At 35.7% G+C, this 22,598-nt stretch overlaps 1 protein-coding gene across 1 annotated transcript in view; it reads right to left on the bottom strand.

Annotated features, from left to right (window-relative positions):
• The window catches only part of TJP1 (tight junction protein 1), a 255,838-nt gene that overhangs the window by 45,493 nt on the left and 187,747 nt on the right, over positions 1-22,598 (bottom strand). Inside the window, 7 exon segments of the mRNA XM_027569943.2 lie at positions 482-632; positions 3,303-3,408; positions 4,342-4,481; positions 16,968-17,115; positions 17,924-18,092; positions 18,678-18,781; positions 22,414-22,596. Coding sequence (XP_027425744.2) covers positions 482-632; positions 3,303-3,408; positions 4,342-4,481; positions 16,968-17,115; positions 17,924-18,092; positions 18,678-18,781; positions 22,414-22,596 — 1,001 coding nt within the window.

Here is a 22,598-nt window from a genome sequence, read left to right on the forward strand (position 1 = left end):
TTCCTTACATGTGAGCCATCCCCAGGGTAAAGAAAGTCCCACAGAGCTATGTGGACTGCTGCAAGGACTGTTCCCTCTCCCATGGGAGAGGAACAACTGGTGGCAAGTTGTGGCCCATGTCAGTCCTGCCAGTCTGAATGTCTAGTTGAACTTAAAAAGACTACTTGGTGGATATTATAGGGATCTAAGACCTATTTTTTTTTTTGGTAGGTTCTACGAACATTAGAGATTAAAATGAAACCAGAGGATCACACTCTGTAGTAACACATACCACAGCAATAAACAAGAGCAAATGCAGAAATGGGAAGGGACGAGGCCAATACAACCAAGACCAGACAGATTCCTCATCTGAATGGTTATTTGGTTCAAGAGACTGTGACTTAAGATTACAACTGAATTATAATAATAGGTTTGCTGTATTTGATGTCTTCCTCTGAAGATCTAAGTACTTTCAAACCACGTCTCTGATATACTGACATACCCTGAGAATTTGATCACCCTCTTCTAAGCCTTCTTTGGCTGCAGGGCTATCTTCTAGAACACCAGCTACAAATATTCCAACATCATTTCCACCAGCCAGGCGCAGACCCACACTATCTCCTTTTCTGAATTTTACCAATTTCATGCTGGGCCTGTTAAAACAAATATTTTATTTGAAATGGTTAAAAGAAGCTTGAAAAAGTTACAGTAAACTGCTACAATGAAAACCACACTCAGAATGAAACAAAGGACCATCATCTCTGAAATTCCCCTCATACCACTAATTTACTGAATACAATTTAGTATTAGAATTCCAAATCAGCTTTACTGGCACTTTCTTTTATTCTCTGATTAATAAGTTTTAAAATATCTGAATTTAATATGCAATTACGGTTTTACAACTAATTTATAAAACTACTTTATAAAAACAATGTTTTCCCAACTCTTAGTGTCTTGGATGCGTGTGGGGCATTTGCAATGGTTAAAAACATCTTCCTTTTTTTCCATTCCAATTCATACCATATCATCTATACAGAATAACTGAGAAATTTTCTGAGAAAACAGAAACTGAGAAAAACAGAAAACTGTTTTTCAAAGGTAGAAACTGAGGCATAAATTGACAAATTTCCTAGTACCAGGGAATCAAAATGAATCTCCAAGCACTGTGATCGCCACATCCAAGAGATAGTGGTTTTTAAACTTGGCAGGTGGTGCACTGACACAGATCACTTACTCTGCAGTCCCTTTGAATTTTAAATAAAAAACTTATCATCCTTCAGCCTTTCTGGATTAGTCACATATTCAATCTCTGCCCTTTTCTTACTAGAGAGAGAATGGAAAAGGAACTAATGTATGCACATTCTTTTATAATCGGTGTAGTGCCAAAACCTTGTGATAGTCCTGAAATAAAAACTAAAGGATGTCTTAGAAGAATGGGTAGGGAGAAACGGTAATTACAAACTACGCTTTAAGGTAATTAATTACAAATTACATACATAATTACAAATTACCCATCTAGGTTTCTGTAACTCTCCCACTTTTCTAGTCAAAAAGACACACAATTCTATTACCTATTCTGACATGAAGTGCAGTTTCCTTTTAATTCACTAAGTAACAGTGAACAAATGATTAGAAGCCAATAGAAAGTAAAAAACACAAATCAAATAAATGAATAAATGAGTTGAGGAAAGGGGGGAGTCTAATTCTTTTAAAACAACTAAAGACCACCTTAAGCTTTTAGATCTTATAAGGTATTCACACGTGTCCCATTTCCTTACCTAGAACAAACACTTACTAGATGTAAACATCAGAGCCTGTAGGTTAAAGTCACTCATTGTCAGGGTTGGTGGCACCCTTGGTCCCTCCATGAAAGTACTGGCCAGTGTTACCATGGGCCATGTGAATTGCTTAGCTGTGATAGCGTCCACTTTTCCAGGTCCTCTCCCAAACCAACTGTACAGAGAGCTTTTTTAAACACTTCCTCAAAGTCCTTGAGACTTCAGGTCCCTGGTAGTCCTTTTGTAACACGGACTGATCTAGTGTGCCTCAAAAAGTAAAAATTGTTGATTGTAGTCTGCATCCCTTAGTAAAACTTGTCTTTTTAAAGGACAGCTTTAGGCCCAGTCTCAGTGTCATGTACCCCAGATGACTGACATTTTATATTCTGCTTTACTGGCTTTACATCAACTACTTGCAATAACAAAAAGTAAATCTATTAACCACTTCTGTCCCAAATCCAGTCACTGGATTTGAATGAATAACCAAATGTTTCCTGGCTCAGCCCACAACCTCAAATCCTCTTTTAGTATCTGTTCTTCAGGGCTCTCCTGAGAAATAGGTCTCTAGAATTAATCATCCCAGTTTTCTTAAACCTTAAACAGTTACAAAATCTTTCAAGCAATTCTGGAGAAAAGGAAAAAGGAAACTATTCCTTCATAATTTATAAAATTTTGAATTATCAGTTATTTGATATTAACACAATATATAATTTTAATCTTGTGTCTTACCCATCTATTTCAGTTCTGTCTCTCTATCTAGCTGGGTCTTGCAGTAACAACCCAATTTCCTTAAGCAAAGAAAAGAGGTAAGAGCAGGGGTCTACATCTAACTCACTTAAAAGTTTGGTTATTTTGAATTACTCACATCATGTCCCTTTCACCACAGAGGCAACAAAAGACTAATTTGATGATCAAGATGGTATGAAATTTACATCTCAATCTCATTAAGTATAAAACAGAACAGTAAAAGGTGTGGAATATAAAAAAACTTACTTTGAGTTGCTAACTCAACTCATAATGTAGAACAGGTTTTCAACCAAGGGTGATTCTGTCCCCAAGAAATATTTGGCAAAGTCTGGAGACATTTTTGGTTGTTACAACTGGGAGGTGCTACTGGCAGCTAGTAGACAGGGATGCTGCTCAACATTCCACAATGTGAAGGACAGTCCACCACAATAAACAAGGACCCAACCCAAAATGTCAACAGTGTTAAAATGGAGAAACACTGGTGTTTGTTTTTTTAAATGCTAGGGCAATAGAAAACTTGTGAAAATTCTGATTTCTAAGCAGAAAACAATTTTTAATTTTTGTAATTCCCAACCTAAAAACTAGGTAGGTGACAGTGGTGAGAAAGTCAATATCCAAAGTTTCTTTTTTGTTCTCTAATCTCTATCATATAAATAATGTGAAATAAAACCTTAATCATAGCATTAAGTGGTATACACTCTTAAAAAGGATATGCAATATGGTTCTCAACTGAATTCTCACTTTAAATAATGCTGAATAATGGACAGAGAAGGCAACACAAGTTTAAAATCGCATTACCGGAGAATCCCATCTTCATGAGTTGAATTAGGTAGGACACCATCAGATGGACTGACAGGTAAATCCACATCTGGTTGTCCAACTTGAGCATACACAGGCTTTGGTTCTAAAAGAAAGAAAATTTAAAAATTGTGCAGGAAGCACTTTATTAAAAACTGGAATAATAATGTAAGCAACCCGGAAAATACCAAACAACAAAAAGCCCGCAAAATATATATATAAAAATTCATCAACAAAAATATAAGCTCAGAAAACCTAATAAGGAACATATATACTATATATTTTAAAGCAGAGTACAGCTATAAATTCTGATGTCTTTACAGCAAGTATGCACATTACATGGTTACCTGTGCCCTCCAAAGCTTCAGCTATTAGGGTTTGAAAAATCTGTGGGTGGGGGGCAGGGAGAGGAGGAAGAGGAGGAAAAAGAGAAGAAGAAGAGCAAATCCCTACATTTCTCTAAGACAGTCAAAGCAGCCTTCTTCACTGTGGTAAAATTTGTTTTCAAATATCTACATTCTTGCTACTGAACAAGCAGAGTAAGAAGATTTGAGAGAAGAAACTGAGAGACAACAGAACCCAAATCTCCTGGCCTTTCAAGCAAATGAATCTTGTCTGGTCTCATATACATCTCTCCAATGTATAACTTACAGCGTTTATGAAAACACTTTCAATAGGTAAAATAACTTAAAAATTTTTCTTAAGCCAATCTAATATTTCTCCTAAATAAGCAGTGGTAAAGAACAGCTTTACTCACTGTGAATAGCTGTTAACTATGAATAATTTCTATCCAGAAAAATTTTTAAAAAACTCATGAAAGCCTACTGATCCATGCCAACCTCATACCCATAAGGAATATGCTGTAAGTCAAATACAGAAAAATTCAAATACAGGTAGTAGTAGAAGCAGTAGTAGTAACTGTAGAAGTAACAATAACCATAATCACTGAAACATCTTTAAGTTGTCTGTAAATTCTGACAATTACTTTATTTAATCTGACTGCAAATGTTTTCTGAATGTAGTATTTTGCTAGGCTTACCTGGAAGAGTAGGTGCTTGTTTCTCATTTCTCTCAACTACAACTTCTTCTACCGTTTTAGGTGTATGATCATCCGCATGCTTCACAGGAGTTGAGACAGCCCCAGGTTTAGAAATTCTCTCTTCCTCTCTGCTCCGGAGACTACACATTAGTAAAATTTAAAAAACTATGAGCATAAAGATGACTGTGAAAATCATTTGTAAGAGAACAGTCTAAGAACAATCAAGCAAACTTTGAAAAACAATGACAAGGGATTTGCTCTAATAGCTATCAAAATATTATAAAAACCTAGTAAAACTAGAGTGGTATTGCCAAAGAAATAGAAAAACAGATCAAAGTAACAAAACAGAAAATAGATGAATCTATCCCCAGTAGTAAAATTTATTATGGAAGTGGCAGTTCAAAATTGTCAGAAAAGAACATGCTATTTATTTAATAAATGATGTTAGGACAAATGTCCACAAATTTAGAAAGATTAGATCTCTATGCATATTAATGACAAAAATACGATTTCAGATGGAATTTAAGTCCAAAACATAATATATTTTTTAAAAATCTGTATCATCGAAAATAGCGGACTATTAAAAGTAAAACTCAAGGCACAAAACCCCTCATACACCAAGAACCGTGATTACATAAAAATGCAGATAATTAAAATATATATATACAAAAAAAAAAATATATATATATATACATACATATATTTTTTGGTTACGCCAAATGAAATGGGTTTTTTAGTTCAAACAGCTGAATATGAGCTATTTCATATAGTTCGACCTCAGATATGTAATGAGTTTAATACCTTCATATTTACATATTGACCAATTTATATATTGGCCTAACAACACATATATATTTGTATATATATATTTGATATTTAGAACATATAAGGAACTATAAATCAGTTTAAAGGAGACAACTCAAGAGAAAAATGTGTATTAGGAAGAGACAATTCACCAAAAACATACAAATAACAATAAACATGAAAATATGTTCACACTCACTAGTAACTAGGAAAATGAACATTAAAACAGAGCTTTTAATTATCTTATCATTCATGAGACCTTTCACACGATAATATAAAACACAGGGAAGGACATGGAGAAACAGGTACTCATACAAGGATGGTAAAATAAATGTAAATAAGTACAACTATTTAAGGGCAAAATGGGAGTTACTTACTGAAACAAAAAAGGCAAACATGCAAAAACCTGTAATTCCACTACTAGGTTTATCCTAGAGAAACACATACATGACCAAGAACGCATTTTTTCCAAACTTTTTGTTATGGAACATTCCAAACACGCATAGTAATGCAGAGAATAGTATCATAAAAATCTTGTGTATTTCAAAAATTTTCAACATTCTATCAGCAATTCAATTTGAGGCTAACAGTACCTTAACACCCAAACCCTGACAATGACAGGACAGAGAAAACAATAAATATTTTAAACTATAAATGGAGGAAAAAATTCTACATAAAATGCTAGCTAAGGGAATACAGTAATGTATCATTTTACAATGATCACGGCAGGGTTATTTCACAAGTATATGGCTGGCTTAACATTAGGAATCTATCACATAATTCATTATTACATCCAAGTATTACAAGAAAGAAGTATCAGTCAAACAGGAATGTGAAAAAAAATTCATCAGCCATTCCTAACAAAAATCACAAATAAATCAATACAAGCAATACAATTAATAAGAGACTATTTTCCAAAACCAAAAGCCAAGACCATATTAAACAGGGAAATGCTGAATGTATTTACACTAAAATCAGTAATAACACACAGTGATACCTGCCAATACTATGGTTATTTACCACTATTTTGAAGACTCAGATGATATAATCATGAGAGAATAGGCTTGAAATACGGAGGAGAATTTTAGTGAGTATAAAAAAATACAAATTATATAAAGAAAATTATAATTACATTAAAGAAAAAATCAATGGACTTTCCTCAATGTCCTCTATAATCAGAAGAAAATGAAAGGGAAAAGTATACCAGCAACAATAGCATTAGAAACTGTAAAACGCCTGGAGAGAATCTGTACAATCTTAGATTGGGGGAGATCTCCCCAAATAAGTAAGATAAACATCCAGAAGCCATAAAGATGAAAACATTTCACTTTTAAAAATGTTTTATTGCACAGGAAAAGATATTATAAAGACTTACATTTACAACACACTCCCCAAAAGAGCTACTACTGACTGATGAAGAAATGAGAAAGAACAACACAACAGGAAAATGAGCAACAGAAATGAACCTGGCAATTCACTAAGGAAGCAATACTATAATATATAATACTATAATACTAATAATCTCATAAAAGATGCTCAGCTCCACTAATCAGGAAACCATCAATTGAAAATAAGGAGTTACCAATTTGCAACCATCAGATTGGTAAACATGGAATTCTGAGAAACAAGTGTAGTCTGAAACGTTACTCCTGGAAAATAATCGGCATTATCCATGAAAATTTAAAAATAATACCAATATACCCTTTAATGACTTCAGAAATAAAAAGAGCCAGTATATGAAATCATGGACAAAGATGCTTACACAACAGTGATTGCACAGAGACCTAGAAACAGAATTTCCATAATATGTAAAGTTTCTCATCAGAAGAGTAAGACGGAAGGATGTTCACCCTGTATTAAGTAAAATTAGTTAGCTGGAAAATAGTGTGCAGAGTCTGACCTTTTTTAATTATTAAAAACACACACAGAACAACCTTCTTGGGTCCCCTACCTCCTCAGGAACTTTGTATATCTCACTTTGCCATCGCTCAATAAACCCTGCTTTGCTGCCCACCAAAAAATAATATGATATAATAAAATCACAAACTCTATATATGATACTTTTATTTGTAAAGTAGAAAGGAGAAAGGCTTAATTCAAGAGCAGTGGGAAATGGGGTAAGGTGGAGTTGGCCTATTTTACTTGTTCTAATAAGTATATGTTGCTTTTATAATTGAAGATAAAAACTAACATTAAAATAAGTTATAATGAAAGACAGCTATATGTAAAAACACGAGAATAACTCTGAAACAAGATGTGATGCACAAACTGCAGAGCATCTATGGTGTGACACGACACCAAGAGGTGTCTTCATAGCTCTATACAAACACACATGCATGCACATGCCCACATGGAGAAACACCTACATAGGTATAACCAGCCAACAGTGTTTCCCCCGAGAGGGAGAAGTAGACAAAACCGAACCCAAGTGGAATTTGAGATTTATCTATACTATTTCAATTTTTACAACAAAAAATATGTACACATTACTTACTGAGTAAAGATTGAAATGTTTTAAAATATTTTAAAACAATGTTCATTTTAAAATAATGTCTATATTTTTAAATGTAATTAAGTCTAACTTTAAACAAAGAATTTGGTTCTATTAATGCATATTACTAGCAGTCTCTTATCAAGAAAAAGTTTCTTCGGTTACCTTCTTGAAAAGATAAAACATAGGCATTTTTCATTGTTTCTATTTTCTATTCACTTAACTATTCTATGGGGGTGTACTCTAGTTTTAAGTTATGTATATTAATATGAGCTACATGTAGGTAAAACAGTCTTTTAGGAAGAACTATAAAAGTCAAGGTATTTTCTAAATCAAACCAGAATGAATTATTTTTAAATCATAAAAGGTCAAAATTTTTAGCCATTGCTTATGTAATAAAATCTCATGTACAATTAGTCCAAGAATAAATACAATTAAGCTTTATCCCCAAACTGCTCTAGGCACCTCAGAGTGTAAATGGCAGTACAAAATAGAAGATTCTCCTTATAGTCTTTATTTTGCATTTAAAAATGCAAATATTACAAATATGAACTTTAAAAGAGAATGAGATTAAAGAATGCATAATTTTAATAGTTTTACAGATTTATTGCTCTGCAACAAGCAAATTTTAAACTGCTTTAAAAAGATCTAAAAACAAATATTTACAATTGATTTTCTTTCTTATAACTTAAATTTCCTAAATTTAAAATGACTGACAATGATAACTACCATCTTGGTAACTTAGAATCAATTATAATACTTTAATGTAAACATCCTCTGTAATGGTAACCAACAAGTTGTCATTTGTTGTGCAACAGGGCTCCATCACATAAAACTGCCAGTATTTTCATCTTCGGTTAATTATCATCCCGCATTGCCCATCACCTTTTTTCTTCCCCCTGTAACAACTGTTATGACTTAAATAACATTTCAGGCGGGTGGAACTCATATTATTCTATGAAATTTTTCATACAATTAGTATTTGGAGAATTACTTCTCTTTTTAGTGCATTTCTGTTATCTACCAAAAGATGGAGGCATTATTCAATAATACACGTAGATCAGGAGCAGTGTTGTTAACAGGATTATGAAGCAAGTCATCTATGCAATTGTAAGTTTTCTAAAATCTGTATTAAATGAAATGAGGTAAAATCAGTGAATACACTTTATTTAACCCACTACATCCAAAATATTATTTCATTAGGTAATTAAATTATTAATGAGGTAATTTACATCTTTTTGTGTGTGCTCAGTCATCAAAATCCAAAGTGTTATTTCACACTTAACATACATCTCAATTTGGACTGGCCACATTTCAAACACTCAGCAACCACATGTGGCTAGCTAGTAGCAATGATGTTGGGCAATGCAAATCTACAGTTACAGTACAGGAATAAAATAATCAAATTTTCCAAACATTTAAAAAGTTCTATTATGAGCAAATGTGATCATTATTGTCTACTGCAAGACAAAAACTGAATTCGTCTATAATCAGTGGCACTTATCAAAAGAAACTGGCAAGGCTGTGACAATGAAAACACATTTTCCTCAAATCTGCCGTACATGATTCTACCCAACTGGCTCTGAAATATCTAAGTTTTACAAAAAAAAAAAAAAAATTTTTTTTTTTTTTGCTATTAAGAGGAAGGCTGACTTTATACAAAAACCACTTCTGTCCTGAGTCAGACTCATGTTTATCCACATACTCTGGTTCCGAGTAGCCGAGACGGACATTTCAGACATTCTCAAGGACCTCAAGATCCTCTTAAGGGCATTTCTGTTTTTCCCCTGGAGGGTTGGAGACAGGGTTTATTTTCCAGATTTTTCATTTGTACATCAAACTAATGACAGTGATCCATTTATCTAGAAGCTCTGGTCTGGTTAAAAACTCTATGGAAGACAGTTGTTAAGAGATGGGGTGGAACACGGTCTCTGAAGAGTTTTTACAGTTCACATAAATGAATTCACTGTAAACAGCCTTCTTTAAGCCTTATCCAGTCAACTGTGTAAACTGGGTAACAGAGTAACATACACTCTTATCAGATTAGCAAGGAATAACAAATTGTTTTAAGTGAAAAACTTCAGGTGTAAGTAAAATCACAAGTGTTTGGGCCTACTGGTAGAGGGCAGGCAGCTTGGTCAGGGGATCTCCTTCTGGGTTCTGGTGTGTGTCCCCTCAGCAGGCTCCTGCAGCACATAGCAGTCAGCAGTTTTCCCCAGTAACTCCCTAGGATGATTTTGCAGTAAAGGTCTCTCACAAGATACTTGCCCAGGAAACTCCTGTTCCAAGCACTCTACAGGGAAAAGTTCCTGCAAGTTCTTCTGGTGATACACCATAACCAAATTCTCTGCCATTCAGTGAGCCATGCATGGGTGTGCCTTTTCCAACATGGCTGGCTCTGAGCCCTAGGGATGGGCTGGGGAGCCTCTTCTTTGGCATTCCATCACAGCACCAGGGGGAGTGGATGTTCCTATACCCGATTCTTACATTCTTTAGTGTTCCCTTTACTTCTTACTAGCTAATCCTTTGTTACTCCAATCCTGTTATATTTAATCTCTTTACATTAAACTTGCTGGGTTCACTCACATTCAGCTTTCTGTGTTGACAGGACGCTGTTTGACAAAACATGCCAGACCACCAGTTCTTCATGCAGCTTTCTTTCATGCTTCTAGCTCTCAAATACCTTTCTCAACTGACTGGTCAGTCATGCCTTATTTTAAATGACCCTAATACAGGAAATAAACTTGAGGCTTGAACATTCACTCCAGTAAAACTTTCTTTTATAAAACCAACTTCAAACTCCTATTACACAGTAAATGACTTACCCTAAAAAAGGGATTTATACTTTTTCAGAAACTCACTTACTGCATAAAGGGAGGCAAGACCTACAGAACCTAGGATGAAAACAAAAACTAGTTTACTAATACTAATTCCTTTAAAGGCTACTGGCTATCTCAGTCATAATTAGCAATAAAGATATGTTTAGAAATTAACTTAACCATATCCCACAGCTTTTCTCCAGTAACAGTAAAGTTCAGCCAGGAGGGCTAGAAGAAATGAAAAAGAAAAACTAAAGGTGCACTCAAGTCTGACTATTTAGACTGTTGTGACCATTGCTCAATCTTCTAAATTTTATATGGAAACAAAATATTTATACATTGTAGTTCCTCCTTAATAGCAATAAAAAAAATTATCTCTTTCTGCATGGCACATACAGAATTCTAGGGATGACAAAGGCAAAGAGAGGCAGAGATTCTAAGATGGTACGTGGGCACAGAAGTAAAGAGTGGTATGCTGAGAAGGCCAGGGAATATCTATTTTGCATATTTACAAGCTAATTTCCCACAATTTAAGTTTATTCTTTACATATTGTAATCTGCTTTCTAGATATATATATGTGTGTGTGTATATGTTTTTGAAAAAATTTGAGTATCTATACCGCTCATTATGGCAAATGGCTTTCAGGTGATAATGCAGATACAAACTTGTATGAAGCTTATCATTTTGTACAGAGCTTCTCATCTTACACGTTCATTTATGATGGTGATGATGACTAACCTGATCCATCTGATTTAGAAGGAAAACAGATCTGTTGTTCAAATTATGATTTTTGTAGAAATGCATAATTTTTAATAATGAGAAGGACTAAGGAAGATCTTTTTTTAATTTAAGGATAGCATTGTTAAGCCTTCATCAGTGGTATAATGATTATCAGGTCCTTAGATTAATATTTGGAGTAAAATGATCTTTTATAAGATTTATTTATCTTAGAGAGAGAGAGAAAGAGAACCCCAAGCAGACTCCCCAGTGAGCACAGAGCCCGATGCGGGGATCGATCCCACAACCCTGAGATCATGACCCAAGCCAAAACCGAGAACTGGATGCTCAACCAACTGACCCACATAGGTACCCTACAGTAAAAACAATCATCTGATTCAGAGGTACATTTGGTTGATTTTACAACAAGGGGCCAATGTTGCAACACTCATTTTTTATGAAGATTTTCACAAGGACAACACAGAAGGTTGTTGTACATTATTTAAATCTGGAAATAAAGAGTATTCATACATTTACTATTTTTAACATGTTACCAAGTGGACAGTCCATTTTTAAATATCATATTTTATGTTTTATATTGTACTTGTATAAGAGCTGATGAATTAAATAAAATTCATACTTTTACTTTTTAAATTGTGGCTATAAAGTATAATATTTAAGCCTGCTTTTCTGCCATTAGATCCATAAACTCCCCTTAGGAGTTAAAATTGACCAGCAATCATTGAGCACACACATTCTTACACTTGGGTTTCTAGTTAATTACTAGAGAAATGCACCAACTATGGTCTTTCCTCAGCCTGGCTCCTTAGAAAGCATTATCAAAAACAAAGCCTCTGCTTGAAATTTTAACCTGGTGACCTAAAATTCCCAAGGATTGAAAACAAGTTGGTTCTTATCTAAGTAACAAAAGTTAAGGATGGGTCATCAGTGTTCCACTCATTTTAAAATGTTAGACAAAGAATCTTACCCCAAAAAACCTCAATTCAAGTAATAAACAACTTTTTTAAAAACTTCCATATTTTTCCTACTGAAACAGTTTTTTCCAAAACAAAAGAAAAACTTCTTAGAACTCCAATCACTCTCTCCTTTGCTCTTGTGATCCATCCACACAGGTCATCTTACTGTTATTCCTAGTTGAGAAATGCCACGTGCTATTCTTATTCTGTAATAATCTTCATCGAGAGAGCCCTTTCTTACTCATTTCAAGACGAGGTCACTTTAGAGAAGGCTTCTTCTCTGATCATATTATCTAATATTGTCCCCTCCACGTTCACTATCATACTATACCCTGATTTTCTTTATAGTACTTGCCACTAAAAGAAATTACATTTTCATATTTCAAAGTTACTTATCTGCTTTCCTCACCTGGATATAAGCCCTAAAATTCTATGACAGCATGGATCTTGCCTAGACTGTTCAGGGCATAATTTATGACCATATACTGATAACATATACATGATATCAATAAATATTTAGCTTACTAAGAATTAGCAGGATAATGTCAAAATTACTGGTAAAAAAAAATAAAATCCTTGAACTGTCACTGTAAAATGTTCACGGTGCTGCATCAACTCACAACCAACTGCCTTAGTCCGACTGGAAGGCATAGGAGCCAAGGGGAAGAAGTCATTAATCGATTCATTATTTTCACTGAGACACTTCAAGAATCATATCTTTCTACCTGGCCCTTTTTTTCACAGATGAAGGAGAAACCAAAAACAAACAACATGAGGGACTTCATAGTCTGAAAAAGAAAATGTAGCAGTACCTACAACAAGTTAATTACCAACATTATCACATGTAAATCTTGTTCTGAATAAAGCATCTATCTATTAAACAGGAAGTAATAAAAACGTTTTTTACTTAAGACAAAGAACTAAAACCAAAGATCAGAAAACAAAATCTGAAATTCACCAGTCAGAAATGGGCACTTCTCCACATTTTAAAAGAGTAAAAAAGAAATGTCCAACTGATACATGTAAATGTCTCAATAATTTTTAGCCTATTGGCAAAGTTCCAGAGAGAGAACCAAGCATATCTGACAGAAACTATATATACTAGAATCAAAAAATATTTATAGCTCTCTAATATCTAAGAAAACAATTATGGAAGGTAACAAAAATGTAAAGTGTGTAAGTAAAAATAATGATCTTTAATTTAAAAGCTAAGACTTCTCTAAGGTATTTAAGCAGATACATTATATGCATACATAGGTATTAGGATTTACCTGGCACTCCTGGAGAACAAGATGATGAGCTTAAATTCAACCTCGTATAGTAAAAAGCTGATAGTAAAAGGTGGACCACATAGGTAAATGGTTTTCATTCCAAATATATCAGCTTAACTGGGCTAACCACTTGGATTTAGTCTAGAAATTTCTCATTTGTAAAATTCAATTTTACTATCATGCATTTACTATATCATAAATCATATCAATATTGATAATACTATCTTCAGAATTTAGTGGAAGCATTTGCTCTCAGGAGAAACAATGAATAAAGAGAATATTTAAAAATTTTACAAAGTTTCAAACTTCTTAAAACACTGCTTTCAAGTACTTCAAAAGCAACCATTTTGATTAAACAGATATGCTAAATATAAATTAAACCTTTTCTATTTGTTAAAATACATTCCCCTAAACACTTCAGACAACAACTTAGGCCTTAAATAAACTTCGTCAGTTTATGAAATGCCTGAGTGTAAGTAACACAAAACATAATCTTTACAATGCAGATTCAACATTATCGTAGTCCGAGCTTTTACTACAATTTTTTCAATACTGCACCCGCTTATGATAATCAGTAGCACCACAGTCACCTTTATTGTAACAGTTCATAGGACAGAACAAAAAAGGTAAACTGTTACCCAAGGGGGAGAAGTCCTAAAACGGATCTGTTAAACATTACACAGTAGGGAGAGTAAACTATACCCAAGCAGAGGCTTAGAACATAGCCTGCAAATCAAATACTCTCTAGATCTCTCACAGTGAGATCAGTGAAAGAATCTTCTCATTGAAAGCTACTTGGTTATCACCATTCAGCAGTGCCACCAGCTGTGGACTCGCTCAGTATCCCCAGCTCCTGGAGTGCAAGTCTTGGCCCAGAGTGGGCTCTGAAACATCACTGAATAAAATACAAAACAAACTTGGCAACAAGCATCAAGGTATAAGGAAATCACTGTAATAATTCTCTCTATACCTACATAGTTTTTTAGTTTAAAAACACGACTATTTTAATATTCTAGACCAGGGACTGGCTTTTTCCTTATATGGCTCTGTGAGCCATAGTCTCTGTTCCAACTTCTCAATTATGCCATTACAGGATGGGTTCCAATAAAACTTTATTTGCAAAATCAGGCAGCAGGCTGTATTTGGCCTATAGGTGGTAGTCTGCCAAACCGTGTTCTAAACAATAGTGAGGACACTGCTCACCTAGTTATAATGAATTAACATGCTAAGGTGTTTTTCTCAAGAGGTCTGTCCATGTAATGTTTGCTTTCTCAGGAAAGAACATCACACAGAAGAATGTAAGTAGGTCCTAACAATGATGAAATGCTGTATAGGACTCATGGAGTTTTTTAACACCAGGATTTTACTCTTAAACAACATCTAAATTGTTTCTCAACAAAGGATAATCCTCTACAACGCCACAGTTATTTGGATTTTAACATGAACTTTAGGGGAAGGAATAAAACCTTTAAGCAACTGGTACTACTGTACATCCTGCCTATGGGCAGGTCACGGAGTTCTCAGGAATTAAATTCTCAGCACAAAAATCTGGAAATAACCTGAAGACTTTGGGTCTTCTGTAGTTGAAGTACTCTTTTCTTTAGTATATGCTACATGTTCTAACCACGTTCCTAAATCTGGTAGTGCACAGAAGAGAATGGTACCAGGAACTTAAAAAAAAACCCACTATTCCCTGCCTCCATCTGAGAACAGGGCCTAGGATTCTGTATTTTTAAAAGATCTCATATAACTGGTATTATCCATGAGAATACCTGAGGTTCCCAATTAAAACACCCAAACTGAAATATAAAAAATCTTTTTTTATAAAAACCTCAACTTCTAAGTTACAGATGTCAAGTGTGAATGAAATTTAATGGAAAAAAGTAGGCTTCAAAAAAACTTTCTGAAACTTCAAATTTGCTCACAATAAAAACGAATGGCCAAAATTTGGATCTTTCTTTTTTTTTTTTCTTTTTAAGGAAAATCATGTCCAAATTGTTTGATACCAGCATGGTTTCTAGGTGAGAGAAATGTGTTAAAATTACAACTGCTCCCATGAATCATCCAAAGGTGTTAGTTCTTTTTTTTTTTTTTAAAGATTTTATTTATTTGACAGAGGGAGACACAGTGAGAGAAGGAACACAAGCAGGGAGAGTGGGAGAGGGAGAAGCAGGCTTCCCGCTGAGCAAGGAGCCCGATGTGGGGCTCGATCCCAGGACCCTGGGATCATGATCCGAGCCGAAGGCAGACGCTTAACGACTGAGCCACCCAGGCGCCCCCAAGGGTATTAGTTCTATCACTGTGTATGTGCTGTGGCAGCAATCTTTTTCCAGGTAACATCTATGCAGTGTCAGGAAGATTTTTAAAACCAATATATTAACTTGTAGCAGTTAAAAATAATAATCAGTTGTAAGATAAACCACGATAGCTTGTGACATACTATTAATATTCCTTTTAAAAAAATCATTACAACCTTAAAATAAAGATCAGAGTTAATTTATAAATCTAAAATTTGAAATTTATAAAGAATCAACTTCACAAATTTCTAAAACCAGCAGTGCACAACCGTACCACTATGGCTTTTGACGATCTTTTAAAAAGCTTTCTTCTGGCTAGATATTCCTCCTTTCTCTGTTTACTTCCTTCTTGCCTCCTCACCTTCCTCAAGGAATGTACTCCCCACAGTCCAGCTGTTGGCCTCTCCACACTGTTTTTCTTCACAACCTTAGTGACTTCTATGGTTTGAGCTAACACCTCCATGCAAGTAAGTCCCAAATTACCATCTCTAATCCTAAACTGTTTCATTCAAGTTTTCAAGGGCCTCCTGAAGATCTCCATATGGATTATTATTAAAAACCACTGATCAACTGGGAGGCCTACAGAGCCCTGGGAATGTCCACAAATTTTATATAAAATGCTACATGTACGTGTACATGTGCCCTTTTCTAGAGATAATGGCGATAATTTTCAGTTTCTCAAATGTACATGCAACCCCAAAGACCATATAAACTCAGGTAAGTCATATACTAATAGCATACCAGACTCTTTGGCATAAATACAGAGTGTATTTTTAAAAAGGAAAACAAAGTCCAGATTAAACTGTCTAGGAAAGGACTGCTAGTACAGTTAACTTTCCCAAGCAATAAATTCTATAAGCTGGCTAGCATCTTCTAATTCAGTGGATCAGCAAACTGCAGCTCAAGGCCAACTGTTTTTATAAAAAGTTTCACTGGAACACTGACTGCCCTGCCTGTTCATTTACATACTGTCTACAGTTATACTTCTGTGCTACAAAGACAGAGTAGTGACAAGAAGCTGTGTAGTCTGCATATCTAAAATATTTATTCTTTCACTCTTTAAGAAGTTTCACTGACCTCTGGTTTTCTAGATAATCCCTAAATTGATTTTTAAAAACACACAAAAAAACACAAAAAAACCCTACCCAAACTTGATAATCAAAAGAAAATCTTCTAGTTTTATTTGTAAGCAATACCACAAACACGTATCAAGCACACGTAACTATATTAACAACAGAGTGTGATTTACCTGCCACTGCTAGGCTGCTGTGGAGAGTGTCTGGAATGATCAGAAGGCTCTGACCGTTGGTCAGGTGATCGTGACCGGCTGTGGCGGGGAGGTCTGTCATGTGATCGACCGGAATGATCTGATGCCAGTGACTGAATTTCTGAAATGTCTGTTAGGTAAAAGGGTGCTATTTATTTTCCCGTGAAATGATTATAGTAAAATGTAAGGTACTCCAATGATAACAGATATAAGCTACTAAATATAATTTCATATAAAATTGTTGTTTTAAGCAGTAACTTTATCAACCACTGATAAAAATGGTGAGCTGCCTACAGAAAAAAAAAAGTGAAACCATCGATGGACCTTGAAGGCAGATGCTAAGTGAAATAAGTCAGAGAAAGACAAAAACAAAACCAAACAGAACTACCACAAAAAAACCCACAAACCTACACAACCACCAAACTCACAGAGATTAGACCTGTGGTTATCGGGAGGGCAGGGGGAGGGGGGTAGGGGAATTAGAGGAAGGTGCAAACTTCCAGTTACAAAATAAATGAGCACCAGGGATGTAATGTACAACATGATGACTACAGCTAACAGTGCTGTATGGTATATAAAGTTGTTAGAGAGACTAGACCCTAAGAGTTCTCATCACAAGGAGAACTTTTTTCTTTTTATTTTATCTATAAAAGATAATAGATGTTAATCAAATATACCATGGTAATTGTTTCACAATATACGTAAATCAAACCATCATGCTATGTACCTTAAACTTCCACACTGATGTATGTCAATTTTTTCTCAGTAAAACTAGAAAGTAACTAAAAGTAAACCCTCTACCCCCAGTATAAATATTTGTAATTCTTAGATTTTGAAGGTGTCTGGCTTGCAGAAAATTATTTTGCTCAAACGTATCAAATCTTCCTACTACTTTAATAGGGCACTTAAAGGGACTTTCCAAACAGAACTGTACTCACCATCTCTCTCAGAGGCATTAGCAGAGTGGATACTGTCAGAAAGATCAGGGACGTTCAACAGGGTAGCCCGTTCATCCCTCTGAACTACCATTTTTAACTTGCCTTTAGACCTTTCTATCAATGTCTTTGCATCTGTCAGGGACATATTTTCTGTCACAGTACCATTTATCTGCAACGGAAAAGAAATTAGGTTGAAAATAAATGACAAAAATATAAATGTTAACATAATGTTATGAAATAGGAATATTTAAATTATCCTTGGCTTGCTGTAAGAACCAAAATATTCCCTTTATACTCTCCTGTATTATCAAAGTACTCCTCTTCCCTGAAATAATAAAATTTTAATATACTGTTGCTTTATCAGAAAACCCAAATTACTACCACTGAGCCTGTCAGTTTCTATTGCTTATAAGCAAACTAACATTTCAATAATATTTAGGGCACTTATCAAAACCCTTATTGTATAAGACTAGACATATCTACCTACAAAGTAGCTCCTACCAGTGAATGGTAATTCATTTGTAGCGATTAATTCACTCAGGATGACTCCATGCCTAAAGAAAAACATTAGTGTTGACATGTAATAACAGACAAACCATTTTTGTCCATTAAAAATGGCAAGCCATCCAGTGCCCCAAACACAGATTTTTAATTTTTTTGGCAAAATTGCTTTGAACATGAGCAGAAGCATTATATGATTACACAGAATTTGTTTTCTATTTCAGTTTATTAAAATACAAGAACAGGACTATACCTTTAATACAACATCGCCTTCTTGAATATTGCCATCTCTTGCTGCCAAACTATCTTGTGAAATTTCCTTTACAAATATATGGCTGGCCAATCGAAGACCATACTCTGAAAGAACATATTTAAATGTCTTTAGTGTAAAATGCTAAGAGACTTAAATAGAGTTTAAAAGCCTAATAGTAATCACCACATTGAGTTTTTTTTTGTTTTTGTTTTTAAGATTTTATTTATTCATTTGACAGAGAGAGAGACAGCGAGAGAGGGAACACAAGCAGGGGGAGTGGGAGAGGGAGAAGCAGGCTTCACGCTGAGCAGGGAACCTGATGTGGGGCTCGATCCCAGGACCCCGGGATCAGGACCTGAGCTGAAGGCATATGCTTAACGACTGAGCCACCCAGGCGCCCCCATATTGAGTTTTTAAGTACAATCGATAACAAGAAATTATTCTTGGTTACCCTGTAAAGATGACATTTCCTCTAATCATCAAAGCAATGTGAAAGCAAAGGAAGTATGTGATTCAAGAAGAAGACTGACAGACCTTATTCCCACTTTACTCAGAGAAAAAAGCCCTGAAGAGCAGACCATTTCTTTCTATGTTGTAATAACACACTAGCTTCTCAGAAGGTTTAACGAATACAATTCTAAAAAGTGAACTGCTTGAGACTGGAAAAACTCTGGAAAGGTTGAAAATTTTGATGACTTGTGTTACCAAGCATACACTGTTTTTTCCCCCCAATTTCAATTCCACACACCTCTAACACTGGAGAGACATACACAGAGCATTAGGACATAAACTCTGTATTAGTGCAAATAAAGGCTTCAACTAGCTGTGCAGATACAGGCAGGAGTTATAAATGCCAGTCCTTTCCTTTAAACACCAACCAAGTGTCCAAAAGTGATGCAACATCTATCTATGGGTGAGGAAATGGTCAGAGTTGAGGAAGGTACCAGGGGAGTCCAGAAAACTGTCCAGGGACCTGCAAAACTGTAGAATTTTGTCTGTTTGTAAACCAGAACAATGACGACAACATAACATCAACAGTTTGAAAAGCACTGCTCCTGGTTCTCTCAGGAGAGAGAAAAGGACTGCGTCTTTCTGCATTAAGGAAAAGGGGGAAACCCCCCCAAAAAAACCCTCTTGGGGTTTTTTGTTTTAATATGGGCTGGGTTAGCAGGTCAGCTAACTCAAGCTTCTATAAGTGAACTTAAGGCAAACTTAAGGCAATATACCGAAGAGTGCTCACAAGCAGGAAATCAGGGTAAAAAAAATAAATGACTTTTGAGGAGATCTAGGCAGTCAAGTATATGTGCTTAATGGTTGTTATATCACAAAAGAATACAGTATTGATGACAAACCTGTCCTTATTTAAGATTAAAAAGTTACAGGGGCACCTGGGTGGCTCAGTTAAGTCTGCCTTCAGCTCAGGTCATGATCCCAGGGTCTGGGATGGAGCCCCGTGTCAGGCTCTCTGCTCAGTGGGGAGCCTGCTTCTCCCTCTCCCTCTGCCCCTGCTTGTGTTCCCTCTCTCGTGTTCTCTCTCACTCTCAATGAAAAAATCTTTAAAAAAAAAAAAAGATTAAATAAAGTATAAATGACCAATACAGAGATGACTTCAAAATAATCCTCATATATGCATTACTCCAAGTGTTTCCTTGAGTATATTAACTATGTGCCAGGCACTATGGATAAAAAGCAGCAAACGAAAGATAGTCCCTGCACTCTGGCAACTTCCACCCACAGTAGGGGCAAATGTAAGTGTGAGAAGAGGTCAGATAAAGGCAATACAGGGTTCCGTGTCCAGTATGGAGTCCAAGAAGGTCTCTCTGAAGAAGAAATACTAAAGTAGAAATACTACTAAACCAGAAGGATGAGTGTGTGTGTATGTGGGGTGGGGGTGGGTGGTAGAGACAGGATGGTTAAAAAACAAATGCATCTCTGTGAAGGTGTCTGCAGAACTGACTGGAAGGGATCCACAGACTAGTTTTTGAGACTCATTAAGTTCACTTAAGAGGTGATGGTTGCTCACCAGACCAAAAAAAAAAAAAAAAAAATCCATAACTATTAGAGGATGTGAGGTAACTAAAGTATCATGTAAATGATGGCTGTGATAAACTTGATTATGATCATTATGTAATATCAAACCATCACGTTTACATCTTAAATGTATAAAATTTTATACACAATGTCAATTACATCTCAACACAGCTAAAAGAAAAAAAGATTATGGTAGCTTGGATAAGGGGGGTGTTGGCGGTGGAAAAAGGCAGAAATGGGATGGCTATTTAAAGTGGTATTTAGGAAGTTAGCATGTATTAACTGGGTATAGGGAAGTTAGGGAAAGAGAGATGTTAAGGATAACTACCATGTTATCCATAACCGGCATGAGAAACTGGGTAGATGAGAATTATCAAACGAGTGACTTCATAAGAAACACAACAATTTTAAGAGGAAGATGTTGAGTTTCATTCAAGATGTGTTGAGTTTGAGGGAGCTACATGAAACAATGAAGTGAGTATGCCTAATGGTCAGCTGGCTCACAAAAGTACACAGACATGGACTGGAGAAATAAGGTTTGCCATTAGCAGCAGACAACTGAGGCAATGAGTAGATGAGACTGTGATAGAGGTATGTTGAAGAAAAAAAGAGATTCTGAACAGAAATCTACCTAAGGTTAGAGGGCAGGATGAGGAGAATGAAGTTGCAAAGGATACAGAAAGGGGGTGGGAGACCCAGAAGGACACAGTATTACCATTCTCTTGAAGCCGAGAGAAGACATAATTTCAAAACACAGGAAGTCGTGCTCGCTTCGGCAGCACATATGATAAAATACAGAAATGGTTAATGCTATGCAAAATGGTACTGAAAAGGCAAATAAAATAAAGACTGAAAATTTCTACTGAATTAGTATGAATGGTTGGGGAAGCAAGGTGAAACAGATATCAGGCCAGAGAAGGGCTGGACAATGAGTGGTAAAAATGAAGTAGAAACAGTAGGGGTAGGCAGTTTGAGAAGTCCACTACAGAGTAAGGTGGGGAACAAGAACCAGAAAAAGGTCTGTCAGGTGCCGGTTAGAGCAGATCAAAGTGAGCCCGCATGATATTCTTAGAACAACACCTTTTTACCAAAATGATCAGTCACAGATGCTTTCCAGCATTTGAAAGACATGTCCACAACAGGAAGATGCCACAATCAGACTCATTCTTATCAAATCTGATTAAGTAGGGGAGGCAGCTGGCTTGAGTTCAAAAATCTTAAAGATGTCCTGCATTATGGAGAGATGCCCTGCATTATGGAGAGATGCCCTATCAGGGGCACCTTCCCTTAATCTCTTCATTTAAAAAAGTATTCTGCCCCCCACCCCTCAAGCCTAGGAATTCTTCCCATGGTTATGCTACTACTGATCCTAACGGCTAAGTAAAACACTGAATTTGATGCTTGGTCATGGTATGACATTTGTTTAGCATAATTTTCATTTGGCTATCCTAATCACAAGGAATCCAAAATCCAACTACTGGACAATTTATCTGAAGGACTATCTGCTACAACAAAATAATTCAAGAGAAAAGAGATGATTCTGAAAGCCTGCTAAACGGGACATGACTTACGGCAACAGCACGTAACAATGAAGATAACAAAAGAGAACAAAAGCAAGGATAGGAAGGGACGGCAATTTTACTTCTTACCACAATTGGTGTAAACATTTTCATGCAAAAATGGTAAACGAGTTGGTAGAGAATACCTTCATTTTTCCGGGATTTCACCAATGTGACTTTGGTGGGTTTGGCAGGTTGACTGGAGGCCAGAGATCGCCTATCAGACCGTGGGGACAAGCTCCTCTCTCTGCTTGCACTTCTATCCCTTGCCCAGCTCTTGTCACTCCTTCTACTGACCAGCCCGCCACGACTGCTTCTCGGGTCATGACTT

Source organism: Zalophus californianus, chromosome 6 (genome assembly GCF_009762305.2).
Source record: "Zalophus californianus isolate mZalCal1 chromosome 6, mZalCal1.pri.v2, whole genome shotgun sequence".
Taxonomy (NCBI): Eukaryota; Metazoa; Chordata; class Mammalia; order Carnivora; family Otariidae; genus Zalophus; species Zalophus californianus.